Source organism: Rhipicephalus microplus, chromosome 1 (genome assembly GCF_043290135.1).
Source record: "Rhipicephalus microplus isolate Deutch F79 chromosome 1, USDA_Rmic, whole genome shotgun sequence".
Classification (NCBI taxonomy): Eukaryota; Metazoa; Arthropoda; class Arachnida; order Ixodida; family Ixodidae; genus Rhipicephalus; species Rhipicephalus microplus.
The window spans coordinates 27,726,251-27,738,710 of NC_134700.1; the positions used below are offsets into that span (position 1 = coordinate 27,726,251).

Genomic DNA, 12,460 nt, shown 5'->3' on the forward strand with positions numbered 1-12,460 from the left:
AATGCAATTGTATTGTAGCGTACGACAAATCTTTGTAACTCTGCTTCTGGACGGATTCTTAAAATTCTTGTGTCGTTGAATTCGTGAGGCAATGAGCTCTTCAAGCATTCCATGGTTACTTAAAAGAAAGTGTTTCAGGGCCCCTTTAAAGATGGAGTCCTATTCCTTTCTCACAAGAAATAAACTTGTTCACTACTTCCAGCTGTTGTACTCCCTGTGTTCATTGTCACCTTGCAGCACTCATTTGCCTTCGACAACTGGCTTAAAGGGGCCGTGCAACACTTTTTTGAAGTTTCCATAAAAGGGATTTTAAAAAATGAGCTTATTGCCTAACGAACTGACCGCTGCAAAAATTTTTGGAATTCATCGAGTGCAAGTAGAGTTATGAAGATTTGTCACGCGCTGCAAGTGCTTTCTTTCTTCTCTTGTCTCGACGAAAGCCCTGAAAGCTAAGCGGAGAGGGATGGCACGGGGAAAGAACCTCATGCACGCTTTGTGACCTTGAGCGCTTCTATGTTTTTTTTGAAAGCATGACTTCTTGGTGCGATTGTGCTCGCACGGATTCGTTGCGGCCTTTCGTGGCAGCCCCAATAACTCCCAAGCGCGCCATGCTCATATCAGCTAATAACATGATACTTGGTCCAGTGACACAATTACTTTTGAGTACATAGCATCATTTGTCGAGACAAGAGACAGCAATATTCAGCTGACTTTGAAAATCTATTGTAAATTCCAGGCCGCTTGCAGCACTACGATAGTGGGCTCATGTGGTCTTGAGAGCATTGACTACCGATAGGCAGCCTTTTCTGACCTTGTTCCAGAAGTGTTGCAGGGCCTCTTTAAAGTATGGTTCAATTTCGTCACAACCACTTGTACAATGTGACAACTCAAGCAAACTCCTTTAAAGAACCTCATCGCAGGCCTAAAGATCATGCATAGTTTGATACCTCAGCCATTCTTTCTGAGCTGGAAACACAGATTGTAGCACGTGCATTCTGTTGTAAATAGAAGAACTCTCAAGCATGAAGACCTTGACGGTAATGCAAAAGGGCACACCTGAAAAAGCAGCAGGCTACCTCCAATGGCAGTGGCAGCAATCTTGCCTGCCTTGGTGAAGATGAACCCCACACACCTGGGCATTTTAACAACAAAAGATATCTGTTCTCTCTCCAAGCTGCCCAATCACAGAGTGATCAATGAGCACAAAAGCAAATGTTTGAAAACAATGTTGGTGTTGGTGACAATAAAAATTTAGTCACATGTTAATGCCAGAATATGCCTGGCATGAAAAATGCTGTTGTTGCAGAGGTGCCTTGCACAGTCTTCTTTGTTGTACCAGCATAATGAGCTTCACCTTTTTGTCAGTATCAAAAGTGGGCTATCCTATATGTGCACCAATAGCATTCGCCACTTCTTTACCACGCAGCTCCACGAGCGATACTAATGAGAGGTCAATAAATGTTTAGTGGCGTGCTGCCTCTGACAGCTTGTACCCTACCACTGCCATTTGTGTTTAAAGGGACTGCTGAGAAATGAATGACCTCTTGTTCATGCCACTTACGTAGCTGCATGGGCAGTGAGGGACGGAATAAATTGGTGCACATGCCCACTGACATGCCATCGAGAAAGATAAGCAGGCCGACCATTGTCCACTGCTTACACTGTAGGATGTCAAAAAAAAAAAAAAAACATTGAAACAGCTATGTCAATGATGTAATTTAAAAGTATAAATTCAGCTCCATGACCACGAACAAACAATGAGGTAAGACGCACAAAGTACCTTATGTGTAAAGCTTATGGGAACAAGCTCTTCATTTGAGATGACCCGAAAAACTCCAGAACGCAAGTCCATGGCGATCAAGATACTTCGAAGAATGCCTGACACACTCCACTTCCTATGAAAAGATTGCATGTTCAACCATTCAAACATTAATGCTGGTAGCATTGTTAATAAATCTCAAAATCTTGTATTAGTTATCTTCAGGGCTGGCCAGTATCGAAGATACACGTATCTTAAATACTTTTTGGGTCTCTTGTACCTGTGCCGTGATACACCTCGCAAGACTAGTATCTGTATCCACATTTCCAGTACATTCACTACGATATTGTGCATCTTTCGATAAAAGATACTGCCATGGCATTACTCTCTGAGAAAACTTTGCTTTTCAGGCTGGCACTGGTGCCACTAAGCCACCGGAATAAATCTAATGGCAGTGATATAATTTTATCTTTCCGTCAGGCTCCATGGGTGAGGGCTGGAACTGAGGAGCCTGTGCCCCTTTTGGTAGAGCAGAGCAACACGACACAGCTCACACAGTCTCGACGGAAACAAAGATCGAGTGCTTGCCCGCGTGCCCTTTTTTTTTCTCTCAATTTTTAACCTTTTGAGTTTTCAGGGCACGAAATTTACATTTCCCACGAAGCTTTGGTAGCTACAGCAATGCATTTTGAAGACGATAGTGTTTCTTGGGGACCTTCGACGTAAAAATTTTGGTCTGTCTGTCTGTACATTGTCTGTTTGTCCACTCTTAACAACACTGGGTACTTGAAACGGCCGACCCCATCTACAGCGCCAACCAATGTTGCTCAAGGCTGAGCATTCATGCTTGTGCAATTGTCAATTAAAAAGCAATTATTGCGCATGTCTGCGGCACCATAACAACACATATATATTCTGCATGCACGTCTGTTACTAGAAAAGGCATATATAAGATATTTTAAGGACCGTAGCGCTTATCACGCTGCGCTGACCATGCAACGCTTGCACAAAAAGGCGAGAGTGTCCAACGCTTTCCTAAGACGAGACGGAGGTGGCACCTACCCATCGCCTTGCATTCTACACTTTATCACCTCTGACATGGGCGCGCACACCCGTCTCAGAGCCGCGTGCTTTCTAAGAAAACTGCCAGATGGCACTCATGTCTCACGTGTGAAGTGACTTGATGTGCTTGTTCGCCTCCGTTGCACGCTCGAGGCACTTTAACGCAGCGCCTCCAGAATACCATTCATTGATTTTCTTGCGCAGAACATCAAATAAATATCTTGTTCCTTCTCTCCACACGCAAGACTATCGTCTTTCGATGACGTTTGCAGATTACATGCAGATACAGGGCAAATTTTTTCATCTTGAAATTCCGTTATACCGCCGTCAGATATTGGTTGTGGTCAACGAACCAATGGGTGCACAGCATTGTACCTTTATATGGTCGTATTTGAAGTACACTTTAGGCACTTCTATGTCTGCACGCTTTGACGGATGGTGCAAACTGCAAGTGGCCGATGTGGCCAGCATTTCTCACTGAATTTAGCGCACCTAAAAAAATTGACGGCAGATCCATGAGGTGAATGATAATGAGATTGGGCGAAGCTCCTGGAAGTAATACCGTGAAATTTTCTTCCGTTAATTCGCCTGGTGATATGCGCACTTCCTCGCCGCTTCCCATTGACGAACGTTTTCAAGATCTGCTTCGCGACGTTGACGTGCTGCGCCGGCCTTTTGTTCCCATACAGCAGGATCTTGCTGACGCTGCCTTGCTGATGTGGCCTCTCGTTCCCGTACGGAAGGATCTTGCCGACGCAGACGTGCCGCTGCAGCTTCTTGTTTCTGTACGGTGGGATCTTGCTGACGCTGCCTTGCTGATGTGGCTTCTTGTTTCCGTACAGCAGGATCTTGGCGGCGACATCGCGCAGCTTCCTGGCCCGCTTCTGCCTCGCGTGCTCTCACTTCAGGGTCTTGTCTGCGAGCGCGCGCCGCCGCAGCCCTGCGTGCCCACCTTTCAGCATCCTTATCCATACGAGGGCACACCGACGGCAACAAGCATTGGCGACTACAAACCTGTATTGATATGGTTTTGATTATAAAACCATTGCTTTAGAAAACACCTGGCGTCTTTCGTTAAGCAGCTGGCGTCTTCTTTTTGTTTTGCTTTAGAAACATGTGGCGTCTTTTCGTTTTGCTTTTAGAAAATATCTGGCGTCTTTCGTTGGTTTATTTCATCAATCAACAGCGTTTTGAACAAAAATTTTTTATTGTGTAATCACGCACAGGAGAAATCTCACCAGGCACTACCTTAAAGGTAAACAATGACTGCTACTGGAAATGAGAGACAGCAGAAGTCGGCTTTTAACACTTCTACTTCTACTAACGTTTCCTAATGGAACATGCCAATGGCTGCAAATGGAAAATAAGAGATAGAAGAATTTGTCTTTTAGTTAACGCGCACGGTGCGAATTTGTTTTATTGTTCAACAACGCACAGAAGAAATCTCCCACCGGCACCACCTTGGAGGTCAAAGCGTAAGGCTGGCTGGTTACACACTACTACAACTACAACTACGAGGGACCAACGGGTGCCGCTATAAGCAGGTTCGCCCCTAAAAATTTCGAGGCTGGCTGGGCATTTTGGCCACCGCGGGCGCAATTTCGTCACACTTCGCGGTTTTGGCACAGCTCGGCACGATTGGAAAATGTATCAAATTGGCGCAATTGGCGCAGCTATTGCAACCCTGCTTTAGCCGCTTGGGAGCGCTACGTACCACAATACGTGCATTGACGACCGCACAAATTGTGATGCCGCTTTTCAGCGTAGAAGTATAGTAACACTGGTACCAATGCTATATCTAAGAACCGGCTAGTCACCACTAGAGACTTATCGAACTTTTAAACGGGAAATTCCCAACGGTTTATGTTAATACTCGGCTTGGTTCCCTACTGTTTTAGGCCAGGATGGAAGTATTGCAAACCAAGACTTATCGTGCCACATACGAAGAGGTAGACACAGTATGCAGTGTGGCTAGTCGGCACTAGAGACCTATCGAACTTTTAAACGGGAAATTCCCAACGGTTTATGTTAATACTCGGGTTGGTTCCCTACTGTTTTAGGCCAGGATGGAATTATTGCAAACCAAGACTTATCGTGCCAAATACGAAGAGGTAGACACAGTATGCAGTGTGTGTGGAGAGAGGAAACTGCCGAACGCTTGATAATGTTCTGTGAAAGGCTTCACTCTATAGTTCAGGATGATGACACAAAGTTTTTCAAAGCACTGGGGTTTAAGGACAGGGAGGGCAAAATAGGCTTAAAGAGGGTAGAAATAACTAGAAGAAGGTTCTCTTATTTGTAGGTACCATCAAGGCACGAGTGAAAATTAAATCCTTCACTACAAAGTACCAGTCCTTAACTTCACTATTTAAGAGAAAAAAAAAGATAAACCTAGTTTTTGGCTCACTAAGTATTACGGCTAGGTTGCATGAGCCGCCACCCGATCTAAAGGGTACAGCCATATCAATCCATCGATCCATCCATCGCGACTCAAATTTTTATTTAAGTCGCGATGGATGGATGGTCACTGCTGGCGCTGCTCGCAACTGTTTAGCATAGTTGCAAAACTATGTTTTGACTTTTATTGCGCTGTTATTTTGTTGCATAATGGCTTGATTTAACATTATTTCGATCGTCAACGGTACTGACTATCATATCGAAATAAAATGAACAGATACATTACAAAAACGTTTTTTTCCCGCTTTTTTTCAAGGCCAAAGACTGGGTTCATTATGCAAGTGGGTTCATTACTGCTGCAAGTATGGTATACTGTTGCAATGAGATTACAGTGCACTTTGCTTGTACTTTGAGTTAGTTTTTGAACACAAGTTAGCCCAATAATGTGTTCTCTATCTCTATCAGAGTGACTCCCGGCGGCTATAGCCACCAACACATGACAGGTCTCGGGTGTTTCTGGGGTGCACAAGTTCCTTCACTGAAAAAATATTGATTGCACATTGCATAGAACACAGATAATGAACAGTTTAGGCCAGTAGATAAGAAGAATATGAGAAGTAATTGCAGCCTTATATGCGCTCTATGTAAGCCTATATACACAATGTGCTGCAATAATCTCTACCAGGGTTGTTGGTGCCGTACACTGTGATTATGCATTAAAAAACAGTCTCTCATGGAGAAAGTCAAACTGCACACCGGTATTTGCAACATCATGTGAAGCTTCTTACTGAAGCTCGTGTACTTAGATGGCAACCCACTAGCTTTTTGGCAAGTGCTACAACGACTCCCATCAATTACTGAAATGACAAGCAAAAACCGTTGTTAGCGAAGTGTCTACAGCACAGTCCTGTTAAGCAACTAAAACAATTCCTAATAAGTTCTCTGGAAGTAAATATACTTTCACCAAGAACAAGGAAACTTTTGAGGAAATGCACATTTCGTTAAAATGAAATTGACCACTTGCAATAAAATGAGCACCCCCTATAGTGAAAAAAAAAAAAAAAAGGCTTTGCTCGTGCTTTGGTTGGGAACATCTTCACCAACTAAGATGCTCAAGACAGTGTTTAGCGGTTCACGTGCGCTTGTTTTTTGCCTTAGTGCTGAAAACACATGCATATTATTAAAAAAACAACATTGTTAAGGAGAAACACATTCGATTTACATTTGTCTAAACAGTGTGGAACGAGGTTTTCTAGCGTTTCAGCATGAGCAATGACCAAGTGAAGTAATACTTGCACTCTGTTACCTCGATTGTTCGCCAGGCTCAATGCGCCTGCTCCATCAAGGAAGAACACCACGTTACACACTTGAAGTTGACACTTGAAACGTTCCACAAAAAACTAGGTTCGGTGAGGGCGGCTTGATCACTGTCTGTGAGGTCTGGTGATTACGCAAAAACGGAAGGCTTTGTCGTTACTGTGGGTCACATCGGTGGGTCACATCGTTGGAACACACTGCCATTGTGTTGCCAAGGTAGATACATGGTGTTGCTGAAAGAGATAACTTTTATGTATAGCTAGAGCGTACTGCAAGTGTTTCTAATACACCCTAATATAAGCATCTCCATTTAAAATCACCAAAGCATCAAATTACAATGTAAATAAATGTGCGTTATGTGCTCGTAAGTATAAAAATATTAGAGGCAGTATGCTCTTTTCTAATATGCAACATTACGCTTTCTTCACGAGACAGGAGTTTCTCCTACTGGACATGAAGCGGCTATGCATCCAGCTCCTACTGTTATGATTATAAGATTACTCCTGGTTCTATCTGAATCATGATTCGTGCAAATGCGCGAGAACACATTCTCGCGTACGAACGGCAGTATTGTGCGATCTATTAGAAGTGGTGATACACAAGAAACTGTGTGCTGCAGTTCTACGCTATATTGATTCAAGAATGTTAGTTCGGCAGCAACGCCGAGCCGCGTGCACGAAACTCCTCTGTTTCGATAAAGGTTTTCTCCTATTCCGTCAACATACCACATGCCGTGATCCTAGCATCTTTATTTTCTGCATGTAGCTTCGCGGAGGGGAGCCTGACCAAGTTATCTCTCATTTTTTCTCGGTTTAGATGTGAGAAAAACCAGCGAAAACTCATGTAAGGACGAAGAAGGCACAATCAATAGCACAACTATCACTGGCGATTTTCGTAGGGTTTTCTTGAAGCTAAACATTAACTATCCGACTCCGCTCTTCCCGCTTTTTTTTCTCGCTTAAATATTCGCGTAGTGTGCGTGGGCCTGCTGACACCCTGCTGTGAAGTTTTTTGCAACGCGTGGTGCACATGTCTCGTGCAGAAGCCATATTTCGGGGTCACAACTGTTGGGCGGTAAGAGGCGTTGTGTTCGAGAGCGTTGATCACCACTATCATCATCATGGTTAGATCGGTAGCGCCGGCGGTGACCCCTGGCAGCAAGCCTTGATGTGGCACGAGAGAGTTCAGCGAGTCTCTATTTGACTGGTGGCATTGGGCGCGAACGGTTGTCTCTCCCAACGATACAACGGTGCACAGCACCGCGGGCCGTCTGACGGGAGTCCTTGTGAAGAGTCAGGTGTTGGCTACACTACCTTGTTTGTCATGTTGCTGAGTGTTGTGTGATATTGTGTAAGGTTGTTCAGGGTGTGGATCACAATTATGTTAAAATAATTCGGCTGATGATATCGTCGTTCTAAATGTAGCTAAACAAATGTGCGTTTGTCTTGGTTCGTTCCGACCGCATTTGCCGTCTTCGTTCACTCCAAGAGCGTTACGGCGCTCCCCACATCGAGACTCCACATGTGCTGGCATATTTCCCCAAACTATGAAAGCAAGGCCATTCAACCATGACACACAAAAACACGACCAGCGACTGGCTGGGCTCATGTTTTTCAAACAAAACAAAAATGCCTCTAGAGGGCGCTACCTGTGCCGTTACTGCAAACATTAAGAGAGGCAGCGAGCAAAGTAATAATAAATGGTGAAGCCCCCAATGAGTGGAAATTAAGCAGAATGAGCATGATCTATAAAGGAAAGGGGGACAAAGCTAATATAAACAACTACTGTCCTATAACAATGACATCAGTAGTTTACAAGCTGGTGATGCAGATAGTAAAAAAAAAAAAAAGACTACAGACATGGGTGGAGAATTAGGGGGTGCTGGGAGAACTAGAAAATGGGTTCTGTAAACAAAGGGGGTTGGAGGACCATCTGTTTTCATTGATGCAGTGTATTGAAACAGTGGAAAAAGAACACAGGCCATTGTGGCTGGCATTTCTTGATATAAAGGGAGCATACGATAGTGTGATTAAAGAAGACTTGTGGAGAATACTGGACACACTAGATGTGGAAGATGGAATAACTAATCTTCTAAAGGATATCTATGAAAGTAATAAGGTCAGGGTGTCTACCAATATGCTTTTTAAAACTTCACTTACTTTTCCAGGTGTTCCATGATGATTTGAAGCAAATTCCATGACCCTTACGCCTGCTGCTTGGAAAACTCTGAGCGCTAGAAACAGACCTTCGTGTGATAAAAAAAACCAGGCACTCATATAAAAGTAAATAAATGAACCACAAGTACTCTGACTGTTCTGAGCATGTGCGGTAAACATGAAGGAAAACATATCTGGCCAAAATGAAACCTCTGAGTGAGAGAGTAAGCAAGTTGGCTGTTTATTGTTTGGAAGAACCAGAAAGCAAACGTACGAGTTAAAATTAACTGCATCTAAAAGCTTAAAGGAGACCACGACAGTCCTACAATGCAGCTAAAGCAGCTAAAAAACATAGAAGTGGCACCATCTCGTGGCCTCTGTATAAATACACAGGAGGACGCCAGAGCACGGTCGATTCCGCCACTGGAATATATTCTAGTTCACTTTAATGGTTACAGCCCAGGCAGTTTATAGGATGTGGATTGCACTAAATTGAACTGTATTTACTATTTAGGATGTGGGTTGGATTGGATCTGAAGCGACATGGATTGCTGTGTTTACTATTGATTTGCATTCGTACCTAAATACCTTTTGTACATACTTTTCAGGAAAAAAAAAAAAACACTACTACTTGCATATTCTGTGCACCTTGCAATGAAGAATGATTAACAATGTCACAAGAACGGAGCGTTACTGCATAATTCTCTTTCTTTCATTGTTTTATTTTCTACAACGAGCACAGACATGTTGATGTTTTATTTCTCTGGGCTCTGATGCTTAGAGTTCGACAAAGTCCTCAGATGCCTGCAATGAAAGCTAAGGGGAGTGTTTAAAGCAATGACGTTTGAACATGTGCTGGCAAAAAGAATCTGTCAGGGTGCAACAACTCCCTCGATTCCATAGATTTATCACAGATGCTGGCGGGTTACCTTTGTTTGTGTACTCTTCTAAGAATATAAGGCTAAAAGGTAATCACAGATTTAATAATACCATCTCAAGAAGCTGAAACGAAAAATTTAGATGAAGTTACCGAACTCTACCCTTGAAACACGAGATGCCAGCAATAAGTGTGTAGCTGAGGACATCTGGCGTTGCATCGCTCATAATAATGATGATAGTAATAATACTAATCATAACAATAAAAGGCATGACATAGCCCGGCAATCTTCTGCTAATGGCAGTCCTAGTCGAACCAAAAGGCCTTCAAGCAGAGCCAAATCATAGTCAAGACAAACATGCACAAATTTACTAATGTGAATGATTTTGTGGTTGGAAAGTCGAATATGTTGCATGATATATAGAAGCACCAGACATCAACAAAGGGTGTGTACGAATATGGAAGCTAGGAAACGTTTTCGACCATTGTTGCTAGAATAGGTTCAGTATACAAACTGTGCCTCATTGCGCGGAACCACCACCGCTTCCCCTTCGGCTGGCGCTGCAGTCGCATCAGGATCCACTCCCAACCGGGCTCGCCCATGCGCCCGTGCTTTGTCCCCCATTTTTGTCTCTGCGACGTGTATTTTTCTTCGGTTGCCATGTGTTTGTAAATTTTCTGGTGCTCCATAGCTCTGTAGCTGGCGCAGTGACTGCGACTCCAATAAAGTGTTGTGTGTGCATCTAAGCTGACCAAGTCATGCCGACGTGTTGTGTGCCTGGTTGTACGTGCGGGTACCGGAACGACACAAGCCGGACGGTCTCGCATTTCTTTGCGGCTCCGAGCAATGACAAACAACTTTCGGCGTGGAATCGGGCCATACCCCCCGCCGACAAGGACATCACAACCAAGTCCAGAGTATGCTCTTTGCATTGTCATGACCAGGACATTCAGAAAACGTATGTGCACGTGATAAATTGAGAAACTGTCGAAATTCCAAGGGGTAAGTGCGGTCTCGTTGACAGTGCGCTGCCGAAAATCTTCCCTAACTTGCCCTCATATTCATCGAAGCCAGTGGAGAAAAGACGAAAACGAAAGTGAGAAAGCAATGGGGCCACCAACCTTGAAACTGCATCACCACCGCAATCCAAGCAAGCTTCTTACAGCACAACTTCTGCTGATGCCCTGGAAGACGATATGCCCGAGCTGTCCGCGCCATCGTTTAACGAAATAGAATGTGCAGAGCTGCCACCATCATGGCAAACAATCACCATAGAGAAAGACAGTAGTAAATTTGCAGCATTTTTCACCCTGAAGTTTGAATGTAAGACGCTGCAAATCGAGAAATGTGTTGTTGTGGGCAGCGACAGAGTGGCAACTGCAAGTGTAAGAGGCCGCGAGGCGAACGCTTTCATGAATGTGAACATTGAGACTATGCGGGACCTTAGTGACCTCGCGAGCAATGTGCACAAGCTTCATGCATGCTCCGGATACGATGTACAAGGCAACAGCTACATGTCACTCAGATGCCAGGTACTTTCCAAGCAGCCAGTGTGTTCGTTCTGTCATACTGAAAGAAACAGGCTTTTGAAAAAATCTCAAAAGCAAAAAAGGCCCGCCTGGAGACAAAAAATGTGAAGAACTTGCAAAAAAAAAAGAAATCAGGGCCACAGCTTCAAAGGTGTCATTCATAAAGAATACTATTGCACAACTAAAAGAGGAGCTGAAAAGTGAAATTTCTGCATAAGAAAGTAAACATTTAACGTCGCTTTCACCCCTTCAACAGCTGGCATTCAAGATGTCGTTGAAACAAATGGCAGCAAAGGGTCCACTAGGAGCAGGGTACTGAACTGCCTTCTTTACATTACAAGCCTGAAAGCCTACAAGCTGACCTTCTGGATCAACTTCCTTCTTGTACCAACCTGCGGCTGACTTGACCAAGTACTTTCAGGTGTACTGTGCGAGGACGGTAACAACCTTGTGGTCCTGCAAGCGCTCGAGGCATTTTTCGCAGACAAGCGTGATGTTGAAAGTATGGCGCACTCGGGCTTGATGAAATCAAACTCAGGGAGGGAGTCGAGATCAATAAGTCAACATACAAATTTGACGGCTTCGTAGAGTTCGAAAGCACAGGAGAGCAAAGCAAGGCTATCTTGGCTGACCACGCCCTTGTAATTATGTTTATCCCTCTATTTCATAATTGGGTTCAGCTAATCACAAGCTTTGCAACAAGAGGTGCAGTTTCTGGTGTTGTGTTGGCCAAGATTGTTGTCGAGTCAGTGCAGCAGCTTGAGCGTTATATTGCGTCAGCTCTGGCTGTTGTGAGTGATGGTGCGGGAAACAACCGATCAATGTGGACGCATCTTGGAATATCGGAAAAGCTGCATGAGCCTGTGAACAAGATTCCATATCCTACATTTGAGGATGGACACTTTCTTCGTTTCCTGTGTGATGTGCCCCACATCGTAAAGTGTGTGAGAAACCATCTCCTGGCGCACACATATGCTATGGTAATTGAAATAATATTGCATTAATAGTTGCTGATTAAATAATTTGGAAATAACATGTGTGAAACTTGGTTTTGTATGTTATCCCATTGCTTTTTCTACCAGGCTGGCTCCAACAGCATCAATTTTAAGCACTACGAGCACCTGTATGATGCTGAAAAGGACAGCCATCTAAAGATCGTTCCGAAATTGACCTCCTCCCACGTCAAGCCAAGCAAGCTGGAGAAAATGAGCGTTAGACTCGCAGCACAAGTACGTTACCAATGTCATCCCTATAGCTTAAATTCTCTGTGGAGTTTTTTTTTCTTCTTTATTTTGTTGGTATTAGGAATGCAAATACTTGACTTCTTAAAATATTTTTTCCAATTGCTCAGCAGGAGTGTCG

The 12,460-nt window shown here is 43.9% G+C and overlaps 1 protein-coding gene across 1 annotated transcript in view; it reads right to left on the reverse strand.

Moving 5' to 3' along the window:
• The window catches only part of LOC119178107 (FUN14 domain-containing protein 1-like), a 91,315-nt gene that overhangs the window by 12,224 nt on the left and 66,631 nt on the right, over positions 1–12,460 (reverse strand). The window contains exon 4 of the mRNA XM_037429266.2: positions 1,057–1,132. Within this exon, the coding sequence (XP_037285163.1) occupies positions 1,057–1,132 (76 nt within the window). The remainder of the gene's footprint in view (positions 1–1,056; positions 1,133–12,460) is intronic.